This window comes from Ceratotherium simum, chromosome 20, assembly GCF_057802395.1.
Source record: "Ceratotherium simum simum isolate JZ-2026a chromosome 20, ASM5780239v1, whole genome shotgun sequence".
NCBI classification, from domain to species: domain Eukaryota; kingdom Metazoa; phylum Chordata; class Mammalia; order Perissodactyla; family Rhinocerotidae; genus Ceratotherium; species Ceratotherium simum.
The window spans coordinates 4,216,925-4,232,787 of NC_141919.1; the positions used below are offsets into that span (position 1 = coordinate 4,216,925).

The 15,863-nt window shown below is 37.9% G+C and overlaps 1 protein-coding gene across 7 annotated transcripts in view; it reads left to right on the forward strand.

Annotated features, from left to right (window-relative positions):
- The first annotated feature begins 534 nt into the window (after positions 1 to 534).
- Positions 535 to 15,863, forward strand: part of TUT7 (terminal uridylyl transferase 7) — a 65,117-nt gene continuing 49,788 nt past the window's right edge. For 2 of the 7 annotated variants that reach the window (XM_014795569.2, XM_087444316.1), the window contains exons 1-9: positions 697 to 857; positions 1,948 to 2,498; positions 8,090 to 8,271; positions 8,589 to 8,705; positions 9,212 to 9,389; positions 11,233 to 11,321; positions 13,117 to 13,168; positions 14,106 to 14,175; positions 14,985 to 15,111. In XM_014795569.2, the coding sequence (XP_014651055.2) occupies positions 847 to 857; positions 1,948 to 2,498; positions 8,090 to 8,271; positions 8,589 to 8,705; positions 9,212 to 9,389; positions 11,233 to 11,321; positions 13,117 to 13,168; positions 14,106 to 14,175; positions 14,985 to 15,111 (1,377 nt within the window). In that variant the 5' untranslated portion in view covers positions 697 to 846. Of the gene's footprint in view, positions 554 to 696; positions 858 to 1,471; positions 1,740 to 1,947; positions 2,499 to 8,089; positions 8,272 to 8,588; positions 8,706 to 9,211; positions 9,390 to 11,232; positions 11,322 to 13,116; positions 13,169 to 14,105; positions 14,176 to 14,984; positions 15,112 to 15,863 lie in introns of those variants that run through there. The other 5 variants (XM_014795573.2, XM_014795572.2, XM_087444315.1 and 2 more) reach the window with 4 other exon arrangements.

Sequence of the window (15,863 nt, forward strand, 5' to 3'; positions counted from 1 at the left end):
CAGAGACATCAAAACTGTCACATTTTGTCAACATTCCCTAATTTTCCAGTTGTTCGAGGCTTTCAAAGCATTTAAAACTCCGCAGACAGCAAGGAAGGTAACAGTCAAAACAAAAAAAAAAAAGAACCCCGGGTTGTTTGCTACTCCCAGGTGTGCATTTTTCGTTCAAAAATTCGAGTATGACCCTCCCTGATCATCCTTTGCAACTACATACATTCTAAAAAACACTTTTTTTTTTAAGTAAAATTAATCCGTACACAATCTAAGAAAAAAAGCAGTGCATTTCCCGTGACCACACTGAGAACTGGGTGAAGAGCGATGCTTAACCGCGGCATCTCTAGAAGGTCGGTAATTATGACCTCACTGAGACGTTAAATCACTCGCACTTATCAGAAAAACTAGCGAGCGCGCCACGAGGCCTCAGCCCAGGCGGACCCTGCCCGGCAGACCCAGGGCACCAGGGGCCAAGCCGCGCCTCTCGGAGAACAAGCGCTTCCCCCCACGCCCCCACGGCGCTCCCCAGTTGGCGGCGAGGCCAGCCCCGAGCCGGGAGGTAGGGGACCCCACGACCGGCCCGGGACCCGCGAGCGGCGGCGGCGGAAGTAGGCGGCGCGGGGCGGGGCGGGGCGCGGCGCGCGTTTCCGGCGTGCGCGGCGGAGCGCTCGGGCGCGGGGCACCGCCGGTGCCGGATCGCGCACAATGAGACAGCGCTGAGCGCCGGAAGTGGGGCCGAAGGAAAACACGGAGAGGGAGCCCGGCCGGGACAGGAAGAGGCGGGGGCCGCGGCGGAGGTGGTGAGTGCTCCGGCGCCCGTCTCCCCGCGTCCCTCCCAGGCTCGCCTCGGGGATGGGTCTCCGGTGGGTTCCCCGGTCTGCAGAGTGGGGGCGGGCGCGGCCCGGGGGATACGTTGGCCCCGTCCCCCACCGGCCTGCCCGCCCCGGTCGCAAGGATCGGGGAGCCCCAGGCCGGCGAGGACCGAGCTCTCGGGTTCGAGTCCGCGCCTTCACTTTGTGTCAGGACCTGCGGGGGCAGGAAGAGAAGGGACTTGGGGCTAGGCACTCCGGCCCCGGCCCCCTGGGCGGCCGGGGGACCCCGGAACCCCGTCGAGGGGCAGGTCACTTCCTGCTTCCTGGTCCCCGCCGTGGCTTCGTGGCCAGGAGTGCGGAGACGCCTCCTCTTTCTCCGCCACCGGCCCTGGAGGGGGAAACTGAGGCAGATCGGGGGTGGGCAGTCAGATGGGGGTCGAAGAGGGAATTGCTGTTGGTGTCAGGGCCGAACTTGTCTGGGGTTGGAGCATGAGGACTGGGGGATTAGCTAGAGTTGTCCCTTGGTCGAAAAGCCAGCCCCTTGGATGGAGAGGAGCTTCGATCGTCCGTAGCCGGGCGATCGAAGGCTGTCGTTCCGAAGGTCCGAGGAGGGGTGGGGAGAGGAGCCGGCCCCGGGTGCGGAGGCGGCACGGGAGGGTGAAGTTGGAAGGAGGTGTACCACGATCACAGAGAGTTTCGGTTACTTTGTATAACACTTAAAAGTAATCGCCAACTTTTTCTTTGAAAGACTGTAACAGTATAGGCTTGGGATGAGGGTTTTTTTTTTTTTTCCTTTTTTTTTTTTTAAGAGCTGCGTTTTTGTTATGTAGGTAAAAGTCATCCTACTTGGTATGAGTAACGTTTTTTTATACTACAGTTCTCGAGACTGTAGGGAGCTTCCCGTATTCATAGATTTAATCTTCACAATAAATAGTAAGTACTAATTTTCATGAAGAATATTATAGGACTAAACCTCCTAACTTGTGTTATAATACGCTGATTATTGGGATGTGATGGAAATTAGGAAAAGAAGAGTTTCATATAGGCTTCTGAGCATCTGTGCAATAAATGGGTGGTATTTTGTATACTTGGTATGTTGTCTTATTATAGTTTGACTTTTCCCCAAAATGCCTTCTTTCAGGTGCAAAGTAAGAAAATTGAAGTCAAAGACCATGGGAGATGCAGCAAAACCTTACTTTGTGAGGCGTGCTAAAGATCGAGGGAATATAGATGATGAGGATTTCAGAAGGGGTCACCCCCAACAAGATTATTTAACAGTGGATGATTATGCTAAAGGCCATAGCAGTAAAATGGAAAAAGGCCTTCCAAAAAAAAAAATAACACCAGGGAACTATGGGAATACCCCCAGAAAAGGACCATATGCTGTTTCCAGCAATCCATATGCATTTAAAAACCCAATTTATAGTCAGCCTGCTTGGATAAATGACAACCACAAAGATCAAAGTAAGAGATGGCTATCCGATGAACTTGCTGGTAATTCAGACAGTTGGAGAGAATTCAAACCTGGACCTAGAATTCCTGTTATAAACCGACCAAGAAAAGACTCCTTTCCAGAAAATGAAGATGGATATAGGTGGCAAGATGGAAGAGGCTGCAGAACTGTAAGACGATTATTTCATAAAGACCTGACAAGCCTAGAAACCATGTCAGAAATGGAAACAGGAAGCCCTGGTAATGTGTTCCAACTTATCAAGTTACAACCCCGAAGTCAACACTGTCTTTTCTTTTTCATCCGAATTTTATTATTTTTAAGCAGTGCAGTTCCAATTTTTCATAGTTTCTGCTTATTTACTGTGATTATTTTAAGGAGTGTAATCGTGATATTTGGGCAACTTGAACACATTGCGTATATTGGTCCCTTGAAAAGTGTACTTTGCCACGAGGCTCATTTTGCTTTAGTAAACATATTTCCTTTTGCTGGTTTTTACAGAAGAGAGTGGTCATAATCCCCCTGAGGACTATATTATAATTTCTGAGTGGCGTGTATGTATTTTCTAAATTATGTGTTATAATTTTGTATTCAAATAATGAATGTGTCCATAATATAAGTGACAGAATATAAAGACAAAACAAAATCTTTACTCGATGTAAAAATACACTATAGACTGCATGTATCGCCTGCCACAGAGGGATGTATGTCTTTGGGGTGGAGCATCAATCTCCAGAGGAAGGTAGTCCAAGATTTTTTTTTCTCAAAAGCAAGCATGGCAAACAGGTTGAGAAACATTAAATTTAGAAAGTTAGAAATACAGATAAAAGCTTTGCTTTTTAGTTCTAGTAAAATGAAAACCCATTTCTAAGTGCCCTACATGCTTGGTAATAATTGCCCCAAAGTGATTATTTATACGTTTTTCTAAAAGGTGAATAATAGATTTTGTCCATGTAACAATGATTTTTATAAACAGAAAATTTTTTTTATCTGATGGACAATAATTAAATGAAATAAATAAATGAAATGACTTAAATGAAATAAAATAATAATTTTGAAGGAAAAGATAAAACAGTAATATTTAGTCTGAAAATGCAAATTATGCTTGGGAAATTATACTTGGAAAAATGGGCTTTTAAGTTTATTGGCTGTAAGCCTTTTTTAGTGGCCATACAGGATGGGTTGCAAACTAGCCAGCACTTTTAAAGTTTTTTTAATTTAAATGCATTTAGGCAATGTTGGCACTTTCTAGGTCTCCAGAGGCCTCTTTCCTTCATGTTATCTCACAGAGGCCAGTTTATATAGTATATGTATTACCTGTAAGGCATTTGAATTTGTGACCTGGACATTTAGAATACCTAATAGAGAAAAAGTCATTTGATCCTTAGAGGGTCTTATGAGAATATTAAATGGAAGAAAAGGTGCTGTTTTACGTTTTCTAAGATAGGAAAAGCAAGAGAATGCTCTGTGTCAAGTAGCTGAAACAGAATGAGGTGTTATAAAGGAATCAAATAGGGAGAGATAAAACCTTAGCCTTATAAATCTTTAAGCTAGAAAGAACTTGAAGGAATTGTCTGATGCAGTGCTCTGTCCTGATGTATCAAAAGTAGAATACAGTTTTACAAAGCAGGCAGCTGTGGCTCTGCGGTTAAATTTACCCAGGCTTGTTTATGCAGAGTGGTAGATGAGGAAGTAGAACTGAAATCCTGTGCTGTGCTGCTCTGGCCATTAATTCAGCCTTGCTGGACCTAGAATCTGACACCGGGGAAACTGAACACATATTGATAATTTCTGGGCTTTCGATTTGTGTTTTTCTTTTTAAAAGTTTGTGTATATTTAAGTATTTTTATATTAATGTGTCCAGGTGGGACATGGACATTTTAATTTAGTTACCAACAGTTGGTCTTGAAGAAAAGAAAAAGATCTTGAGCAACATTGTAAAAAGAAAGATTTACAGATCAAAAGTTTGCAACCAGACAGATATTTAAAGGAACTGTTTCTAGAGGCCGGCCTGTTGGTATAGTGGCTAAGTTTGAGCACTCCCGTGTTGACGGCCCAGGGTTCACAGGTTCGGATCCCGGGCCCGGACCTATGCTCCGCTTATCAAGCCATGCTGTGGCAGGTGTCCCACATATAAAGTAGAGGAAGATGGGCACAGAGGTTAGCCCAGGGCCAATCTTCCTCAGCAAAAAGAGGAGGATCGGCAGTAGAAGTTAGCTCAGGGCTAATCTTCCTCACCAAAATAAGGGAACTGTTTACAGACGAAAACCTCTTATGTATATTCTTGTTTCATCTTAAAAGCAACTAAGGAATTGCTTTTAGTGATTTTGAACAGGAAATACATTTTTACTATCTTTTAATTGAAGGCAATCCCAAAGCTCCTGTGTTTTCTCTACATGAAATACTAGCATGTCCTTTCACTTTCACTGAATGAAGGCTTGTTCAGCTCTCTCTTGAAAATCTTCGTAAAGGAAATATTAAGCTTTGGTATTTGATATAGTAAACATTGCTTACTATAGAGAGAAAGTGAGTTTAAAGTATAAACTTTGCACTACACTCAGAGCATCCTAAAAAGGATCTCATTAAAGGGACCAAAATTTTCCTTAAATCAAAATTTTGTCTTAATAAGGAAGGGTCTTATTAAATGATGTGAGAAGATGAAATGAAAAATATCTTAGAGTTATCTTAGAGTTGTTTTTTAATACTAACTTTCTATTTTTTAGTTCTGCATTACCACCCCTACTTCATCCCTGAAATATCCTAGCTTGCCAATTTAATGTATTTGGGACAATGCCATTAATGATCTTAGCTGGAAAACAGCTACTCAAATGCACATGTCCTTTGTGAATGAAATAATGGACCATATGCAAATAAAATATGAGAAACTTGGAAGACTATATATAGAGAATTCATATTGCAAAAAACCTGGGATGAGCCAAGTAGTCTTCCTCTAAGTAGTTATGGGTATTTTTTAGCAATACCCAGGTTTGCCTTCAAGATTCCCTCCAATGAGACTTTATTTGACTGTTTTTACCATGCAGGCTTATGAGACTCAGTTCAGAAGGTTATAGTACCTTGTCAGTTCTAGTCTATTCTAGATATGAATGGGTATGCTACAAGAAAGTTCTAGTCTATTTTAGATGTGAATGGGTATGCTACAAGAAGGGATTTTACTAAGTTCTTTTCGGTTCTTATGTTGTTAGATAGAATGCTGAATTTCAGAATTTCATCCATGCTTTAATCTCTATTTCAGATCCCTTTACTTTGACTTAGTCATGTGTCCCTGAACAAATTACTTACTTTCTTGGACCAGCATTTTCCCCATCTGTACAATGGGGATAATATTAGTGTCCATGACTGGGCCACTATAGGGATTACATGGAGCAGTACACATAAAGTGTTTGCATTGCACCTGTCTCATAATAGTATACTCAGTAACGGTGGCTGCCGTTATCATCATCATCAGACAAAATTTCTGCAGCCATCCACTTCTCTGTGTAGAAACAGTAAGGCGGGGGCTGGCCCTGTGGCCTAGTGGTTAAGTTTGGCACTCTCTGCTTTGGCAGCCCAGGTTCGGTTCCTGGGCATGGACCTTACACCACTCATCAGCGGCCATGCTGTGGTGGCGACCCACATACAAAATAGAGGAAGACTGTCACAGATGTTAGCTCAGGGTGACTCATCCTCAGCAAAAAAATGAAAGAAAAAAACAACAACAAAACAATAAGGAGTTAATTGTGCTCTTTGGAGGGAAATTGACGTCACCCTTTCTAGAAAATGACAACAAATATAGTTATATTGAGAAGCCTTTGTGATCAAGAGAGAGGAGAGGTTAAAAAAGGAATTTTCTTCTGTTTTGTGATTTTTTTACTGTTTTATGAGCTAATACGGACTTTTCTAATGGCTTTTGCACGTGTTATGTAAATCTCTAATGAGCATTTGACTAAGTAAGAAACTTCTGTTATGAACACTGAAGTCATGCAGTTATTTAGAGTACGTAATGAGAAGCAAATTAGAGAATAGACACACCTCTATGTTAAAAGAAGTTATTATCTCAAAAGTTTGTGCAAACCAAAAGTATTGTCCTTAAAAGACTGATAATTTAATTGGGAGTAAGGAGAGTGTTAAAAAGCAAATATTAAGGTAGCCTAATTTTCCTGTCACATGACTACTTACCTTTTAGTATTTTATTTGTTTGGTCTATTCTAATTGCTTTTTTTTAAAAAAAAAAATATTCATTCTAATAGTTATTTAATATTCCTAATTGCCACTCTTGTGTAGAAGCTGTTTGTAGATTTTCATTATATATTCTTTATATATTCTTTTTATGGTAGTTTGAGCACAGTGCTTGCTGCTTTTCCTTTAGAGCTGTTGGCAATAGCTTTTTTAAAATTAGGTGTTCCCTACCTCCGTTTTTGAAATGCCACAGAATTTTGTTTCAGTCAACTGATTCATTGTAACTGCTGGACAAGTAATGAGGAACGCTGAAAACTTGACATAGGAATTGCCTCAGGGCATTTCAGTAGGTTTATATTTTCAAAGATTAATTTTTGGTAAACCATTTAAAACTATTCAGTCCATTTTTCACAATTTTAAATGGGGAAATAAATTTTATATTAATCTTATGTGTTACTAATAGGTTCATTTTCAGAACTTGATAGAAATTACCAAAGCTATTTAAAATAATTTTTTGTAATACAATCCCACAATCATCTTCAGTTTCACAGGTTGAAAAGTTATAAGTTTAAAAAAAGGAAGAAATAAATTTATTAGTTATAAGAATTGTAGAACAGCAGAGTTTATAAACACATGAATTAGTCTGTACTTATAGAAAACTTTTATTTCAACTGCTAATTGTTTTTTTTTTTTCTTTGAAATGTGCTCAGTGTGCAGGCCATTCAAAGAAGTTAAAATGAAAGTAAAGATAAAATGGAAAATAGCTGTCTTCAGTAAATAAAATTTTGGCTTGGACTTCTTTTTTTGTTGTTTTGTTTTGTGAGGAAGATCAGCCCTGTGCTAACATCTGCCAATACGCCTCTTTTTTTTTTTTTTTTCCTTCGGCTGAGGAAGACTGGCACTGGGCTAACATCCGTGCCCATCTTCCTCCACTTTATATGGGATGTCGTCACAGCATGGCTTTCCAAGTGGTCCATCGGTGCATGCCTGGGATCCGAACCAGCGAACCCCGGGCTGCTGCAGCAGAGCACGCACACTGAACCGCTTGCGCCACCAGGCCGGCCCAGGCTTGGACTTGTTGATGTTAATGTGGAAGGAGGGCCCAATTATGTGAAGGCTAAATTTACAACTAAATGGTGGATTTTTCCCTCCATATGAGAATGTAGTTGATTTCTGAGTTCTCTGGAAGTAGGTTGTCAGTCTTTGCCCTATTGAGATTGTTCACTTCTAAAAAATGAAAGCAAATGTAGACAGTTTTCATTAGAATAACGAGTTTACTAGAATATATTAGATTGATGTACATTGTATATTATGATATATTTAGGTGTATCAGAATTACACAGAGGGTAATTTTTATTGTTGCTTGAGTATGCTCAGCAGGATACCAGGAAGAGATGATAAAATCATACCATATGATGGAAGTAGAATTCTTTTTAAGTTTTCCAAAAAGATGATTTCTGTGGATTGATATATCCAGATGAGATGCTTTGTGAGCATTCAAGCATTTGATCCATGGAAGAGCTGTACCTTTCCTTCTGTTCCATGTTCACATGACATTCAGATGCCACATGATTTCATTAAGAAATATGTAAGTTCTGCTTTTTACTCAGGAGTGGCATTATTCAATGTCGTCAATAATATTTTCCCCCAACTTAAGAAAACAAGAAGCAGAGGTCCAGACCTAGGAAGCCACGGAGGACTAGAAATGAGGAAGATGAACAGGACGGAGACCTGGAAGGCCCTGTGATCGATGAGTCTGTGCTGTCAACCAAGGAGCTCCTGGGCTTACAGCAGGCTGAGGAGCGGCTGAAGAGAGACTGCATCGACAGGCTGAAAAGGGTAACATCTTCCTACCTGTGTACTTGTCAGTGAAAGTCCTTGTTTTGGTTTAAACTTTGGTAGTAATTGGGAATATGTTCTTTGATAAATTAGGTATCCTACTTTGGTTATTAGTATTTAAGCACTACGAGTTAAAAGTGATAGTTTGATTTAATAGAATTACTTAAATAAAAATGACTATTAGGATAGTGATAAAGAGTGACAATAATATAGTAACAATTTTAAAAGTGAAGGAGAAATCATCCTCTGGTTAATTTTTGTTTGCCTGTATTTTTGAAGATACATCTGTATGTCTCTTAAATCTCCTCAAATTATAGCGGCCGAGAAACTACCCTACAGCAAAGTACACCTGCAAACTCTGTGATGTTTTAATTGAATCCATTGCATTTGCCCATAAGCATATCAAAGAGAAGAGGCATAAGAAAAATATTAAGGTAAGTTTAATGTAATCCAAACAAGTATGTTTGTCAGCTGTTATTACTTGTCATTTTTGTGACTTTCATCTCCTTAAGGCTATAATATTAAGAACTTTACTACTTATATTATTGAATTTATTTTAGCCAAAATACTGTATCCTGGTCAGATATGTTTTGCTGGTCAGTCTTGTGGATTTCCTTAAGGATAGTATCAGGAGGAATGAAGTCATTGATAGGACCTAGATATATGTCCTCATGCCAGTAATAATAAAGCAAATAATTTGTCATTGCTGTTTTTAATGCTCTTTCCTTGCACTTTCTCCTTATTTTTGCCTTCCCTCTGTTATCACTTTATGTGCATAAAGAAGTGTGAGTATGTTTGATAAGATGAAGACTAACACAGCTAAGGCAAGAGGGAGGGCTAAGAAAAATATTCCAGAATATTCTACAGGGTGTTGTCTCAGTGACTGGCAGAAGGTAAAAACTGTGTGAGTCATTTTTAATCTCAATATTGATCTTAAAAGGAGAAGCAGGAGGAAGAGTTGCTCACCACGTTACCCCCGCCTACACCCTCCCAGATAAATGCAATTGGTATTGCCATTGACAAAGTGGTACAGGAGTTTGGCTTACACAATGAGAACTTGGAACAGAGACTAGAAATTAAACGTATCATGGAAAATGTGTTCCAACACAAGTTACCAGGTATTTTCTAGATTTGTTTTTCTATTTAGCTACCTAAAAGTGCCTCATCCATTTTTCCTACCAGTAAGAATTTTCACCTAATAAAAATTGATTTGCTACGTCCTGAAGCTCTTAATTTTTTGTCTGTTTTTGTCTTTCCTGGCTTCCCCCAAGGTAACAAAAGACTTTTACGTGCATTGTCATTAAACCTGTCTTCATTGTGAATTTCATTGTATGCATGTACATTAAGTTAAATGCCCTATATTATTGGGGCACTATGGGACTCTTGTGTATATATTCATTTACCTTTGTACCTATTTAAATTGACACAGTATTTTGAGTTAAAAAAAAGAGAAGTATCCTGGAGTCATTTTCAGGTTATCTGTGTCCAAAAAAGGTTATTTAACCACACTTAAAGGAGTTGCAACATCTCAAATGAGTTTTGAAAACAAATTTGTGATAGATTTTATGTGCTGTTGAATTGATTTCCAAGTTGTATCTGTGGAGCCATGGAAAACTATTTTTAGAAAGCTCCACAAGTGATTCTGATCCACAGCTAGAGTTGGAATCACTATTTAAATTTATCACTGCATCACCCATAGAGCCATTTGTACTGAAAGATCATTCATATAGGATATCCTTCATATTCATACATACTTTCATAAAAATAAAGGGTAAGAATCTGTTCATTTCATTACATAGGTATCTCATTCTTTATGTTGTAGACAAGTTCCTAAAAAGTCATTTGTAATTTCAGTGATTTTTGCTATAGATATCCATTGTAAAATTGAATGTACTTTGTCATGGAAGACTCTTAAAACCCAAAGAAATCACTTGACTTAACAAACCTGAAACAAAACACAAAGGCCCCTGATGAGAAGGGGTAATTTTTTGGCACAATAGTAGCAAAACATTGGGGGAAAATGCCGTTAATAAATATAGGTGGTACACATACACACATCTTCCTCTGAAGAGTGAATCATGTGCTGCCTAGCATTTTAAATTATATCAATGATATAATTATTTTTCAGAAGTTTTCCTAAAGGTATTATATTATGTTAAATGCTTTTTGTTCATAATGTAATGAGTATTCATATTGAAAAGTAACTTTATGCTGAAGATCATTTTTATGATTATTATTTTACTGAAACATAATCTTTATAGTAAATTACACCTTCTAAAAGGTGAAATGTTTGCGTTAACTCTTTGGTATACTATCAAGTTTATAAATGTAAAACGAAGTTAGGCATCACTTTTCAACTTTCACATTTTAAAAATCACTGCAAATGGTATTTCCTACATAAAATGTGAAATTATCATGTAGGACTCTTTTTAACGTGTTTTACAACTGACGTGAAAAGAGCGGCTCTTAAGCTAAACCGCGGTGAGTGCAGCCATCCCTGTTAAATAAACTGAAGTGAATGCAAGAGCAGTCACCCATTCCTGTCCTTCATTTATGCCAGACTTGAATACTGTTTTGCATTTGTGTGTAGTTGGTTTTTTTTTAGGAAGAGGGGCCCTGTGGTAACATCTGTTGCCAATCTTCCTCTTTTTTTTTTTCTTTTCTTTTTTTCTTCCCAAAGCCCCAGTAGATAGTTGTATGTCATAGTTGTACATCCTTCTTGTTGTTCTGTGTGGGATGCCGCCTCAGCATGGCTTGATGAGCGGTGAGTAGGTCCATGCCCAGGATCCAAACTGGAGAACCCCAGGCCACAGAAGCAGAGTACGCGAACTTAACCACTATGCCACTGGGCCAGCCCTGTGTGTAGTTTTAATTGATGGTTCCATTTCTGAAATAGCAGGGGTTTGTTATAACTTCGAGAAATTTTACTTTATTTATGACTTTTATTTAATTTTTTTTTAGATTGTTCTCTGAGGTTATATGGGTCATCCTGTAGCAGATTGGGTTTTAAAAATTCGGATATAAACATTGACATTCAATTTCCAGCCATTGTAAGTATAAAGTGAAATGTTGGAATTTTCAAAGTGGTATGGAAATTCTTTTTTTCAAATGTGAGCTACATATGAATATATTTTAGATATTTGAAGACAGTTTAAGTGTAATAGTGGCAGCTTTTTTTCCCCCTAAAATTTCTATTTTTATGTTTTTCTGCCTATCTTCAATTTTAGAGCATTTCTTTTAGTGCTCTACAAATTGTCATACTTATTTCACTCTACAGATCTTTCATACTTCGAACACTGGTTTTCTAACCATGTGAGTCTACTGGGGCTACTTAGGTTCTGTTAACATGAAAAGATTAAATTATCTTGGTAAAGTCAACTTTTTAATGGCAGGAAAGGATTTCAGATTTTAAATAGTGTAGACATGTAAACATTTATGACCTGAAAACTTAGTTCACTCCTCAGTTTCCTCTTTTATTCACCTACTTTGTTAAAATAATTATACTTTTAAAGAACCACACCTAGCCTAGATTTCTGGTTTAAACATGATTCAGAAGCATGTTGATGAGTCAGAATTTTAGAACTGGAAGGCACTTTAGTAGATTATCCATTTGTCCACTGGTGGTTCCCACAGGCCAGGTTGCAGGTGGTCTATGCTCATTTACCTGGATTGCTAGTTGAAAATACAGAATCCTGGGCCCAAACCCCAGATGTTCTTTTTCACAACCTCTCGTTCCTTGCCATCCCTGACTGCTATAGCTACATGATCAGCTGACCAATAGATTTTACTATTCTTTTAACCTTAAGTTCTGATTAGTAATTTACTAGCATAGCAGTTATTTTGATCGCATGTCATTCATTCATTTAGCAAATATTCTGAGTCCCTGTTGTATGCGAGGCACTACACTAGATTCTAGAGGACAAAAAAGGAACTCATATTAGTCAAGGAGATAAGTGAGTACATGTATACGATTAATTATAACGAGAGCTATGCAGGGAAACAGAGTTCTGTGGCAGAAAACAGCAAGAGATGTACACATACAGGAGTCATGAAGGCCCTTTTGAAGAGATAACATTTAAGCTGAGCTCTAAAAGATGAAAGGGGGCAAAGTAAAAGGTGTTAAAAGAGTGTTTCAGTCAAAGGGAACAGCATTTGCAAGCACCCTGAATCAATAAGGAACTTGACTTATTCGAGGAGCTAAAAGAAGGAGTGTGTGGCTCTGGTGAAGGGACCAAGACAAAGAAGAGCATAAGATCGGGATGGAGGGCCCAATAAGGGAGGCTGGGCCCAATAAGCTGGATCTCGTGTGTCAGTAGTAAAGAATTTCACTTTGACCTAAGGGCAGTAAGAAGCCATTGAGTTTTAAGGAGGGGCATGACTAGATCTAATTCATGATATTAAATTTTTAGTTCCTCTGTGGAACAAGGATTGGAGAAAGGCAAGACTAAAGCCCCAGACCAGTAAGCCATCTGTTAAGTAGTCTTAGAGATTGAGAGGTAACATTGTCAACAGTTTGACAACTTCTAGCCACAACTTTGAGATTTGCGGAGAGGCTAATTTCCTCAGGAATTAGTTAATTAGGAGTTAGCTGTGTGGTAGCTCTCTTTTGCCCACACTTATCCGTATTTGGTGCTTGTCTCCTCTCTGTCTCTCTCTTTGTCTCTCTGTCTCTCTCTCTCTCTCTCTATCTCTCTCTCTCTCTCTCTCTCCCTCCCTCCCCCCTCTGGTAGCAATGTGCTTTTTAATTTGGAAATGAATTTAGGTAAATTCAAATGACTGTGTATTATCTCAGTGAAGCAAAAGTACTTACAGATTATTTGATGTATTCATTGATTTATTTCCTAGATGTCTCAGCCAGACGTTCTCTTACTTGTTCAAGAATGTTTAAAGAACAGTGGTAAGGCCAAATTCTATTCCACATTTTGCTCTTAAATTTTTCTCTTGTCTATAATTTGAATATATCTTATTCCTCAAACTTTGAAAACAGGAAGTCATGTTTTTTAAATTGTTTATATGGATAATGTCCAAACAAAAAAACAAAAGCAAATGCCCGTGAATTATTAGCAAGTCAGAGTTCTGTTAGTTCTTCTGCTATGCAGAATAACTATTCTACAAGTAAAGCTTTTAGCTTGATGATAATGGCACAATTTGTAAATATTAAATGAGTCCTAGACTAAAAAGATGCAAAATATGTAAAATTTACTCTTGAGGGTAAAGCTAAAGGATAATCTACTTTATTCAATTGTTTAAATAATTCTTTACAAGTGGTAAACAGGTATGACCCAACCCTGATTAATGAATGAACCAGTAGTAGTTCTCGATTAGGTTTATCAGTTGTCCTTAGTAATATCCAGCTTAAGGCTTTATGACTTTCTGTGCTTTCCTAAGGCCTCATCAAAATGACTCATCGCTTGAATTAGTTTTTCCCATGCTTCTTGTTTTGGTTGAGTAAAACATTTAGACATATCTTCTTACTTCAATCAGTATGTATTTTGACTCTGAACATTTCAGTAGTTTTTGCAGCAGTTTTGTTTTTGAAGTCCTATCCGTATTTCTAATTATGTTATCCACATAACATTTAAATATTCTGGTTTAATAGTGTAGTCATTTTTAATTAAACATTAATTTTGCAAAACAAGTGTTTAAATTAATGTGATTACTTGATGCCTGAATATAATAGTGTTATCCTTTTCAAGTCATCTTAGAGCTTTATTTAGTAACGGTCTTTCCACAGGCCAGACAGATAAATCACAACTAGTACTTGTACTTGATCTAGTTCTCTTTTAAAGAGAGGTTTAATTAACGTACTTAATGTTATTTTCTTCTTTCCTCAGACTCTTTTATTGATGTTGATGCAGATTTCCATGCTAGGGTGCCGGTGGTGGTGTGCAGAGAAAAGCAAAGGTCTCAATTTCTTTAAGCTGTTTATATATTAAACATCAACTTGCTGAAAGCACAAGTTACTTTCCTGAATCTTAATGTCCGGTTTCTAGAATGATAAGCTCTTCATGTGGTTAATTTCACAGGCTTACTACTAGCGTTATCCCTATACTTTTGGCATTTGATGCAAGAGGAAAAGGTGTTTTATTTTAAAAAATAAAATTACTGAAAAGGAAAAAATATAGGAAGGAAGCATTTTGACCCATTTCAACTCGGTAAAAAACAACTTTATCAGATGATTACTTGCTCTAATCACCTTTATTTGCCATCATTTTTAGCAGCATTTCTAGCAGTGCTGAATAACAATTAGTGTGACTTCACTCATGTATATCTTCCTCCATCTGGAAGCATTACCATCACCACAGTAAATGGGTGGTTTGTAGGCTGTAATGATTCTTCATTAAGCAGATTCCTCTGACTCATGGGAAAACACTCTTTTAGTCTTACAAAGATGAATTCATGCTCCCATTTGAAACATTTTATGGTATTTTCTTTATTTGCATTTCCCCTCAAAAATAGCCTTAATATATGAAAATATAAAGTTTCAGTTCTGAAAAATAAAGTTTACTCAGAAAATAGCTGCGATATCTTTTTTTTTTATCTAATTTCTTTAATGACCTGTAAAGATTTAGTGAGTTTTTTACTTTGTTTTCATTTTTAAAATATTTATTATCAGTGTAAATTAGTTGTTGGTGTAAAAGATACCTAATTCCTGTATAACACTTTTTATTTTCCTCTTTTTCCTTCCCATCCTCACCCCCTACCCCCACCAGTGGTCTTCTTTGTAAAGTGAGTGCAGGAAATGAAAATGCTTGTCTCACAACAAATCATTTAACTGCCCTTGGAAAACTAGAATCAAGGCTGTTTCCTTTGGTGATTGCATTTAGGTACTGGGCCAAGGTAGGTTTGAGTTCTTTAAATGCATGAATACATTCTGTGTATGTATAAGCAGTAGGCTTTGATTTTTACATGGTTAATTTAATCTTAAACATTAGGATACATATTTATAGTCATCAAGAGAGTAGGCATCTGAGTATTGGAACAGAAATTTTAATGTGTACAGAAAGGAAAATTCATTGTTTCTATTTCACTATAATAGTATTGCTCAAAAGATCAAAATGATTTATAGTGCTTATTAAAAATCAGATTTGTGGTCAAATCCCGGAGGATATGGCCCAAGAATTTACATTTTAACTAGTTTCCTGAGGTGATTCGTAGGCACAGGAAAGTTTGAGATAAAGCTTCTCATACCTTTTCCAATAATATACCCAGAGACTCAAAAAAAATGAAAACCACTATCTTATCTTACTTACATTTCCATAATGTTTTAAATGTAATATCCCATTGCCCTAAAATGTAGGGTCCCAACATGATTATAAAATTGAGATTCTATGTAGATGCTTTATAGCGAAAAGCCAAAACTTTACTGATTAAGATATGATAATAACAATACATAGTTCCTTTTGCTTGGGTCCAGGATGAACAGAGAGGATGCCCCACTCTTAACTTGGTGGATAGATAATTAAAATATGCCATCCTTTGAAAGCTGCCTCCTGCTTCATCACTAAATAGGCCATATTTTTTAAGTTACTTCTCTTGTTGCTAATGAATTTGCCCTGATCACCTTTGTGTTCAAAGCCTGCATTTTCAAG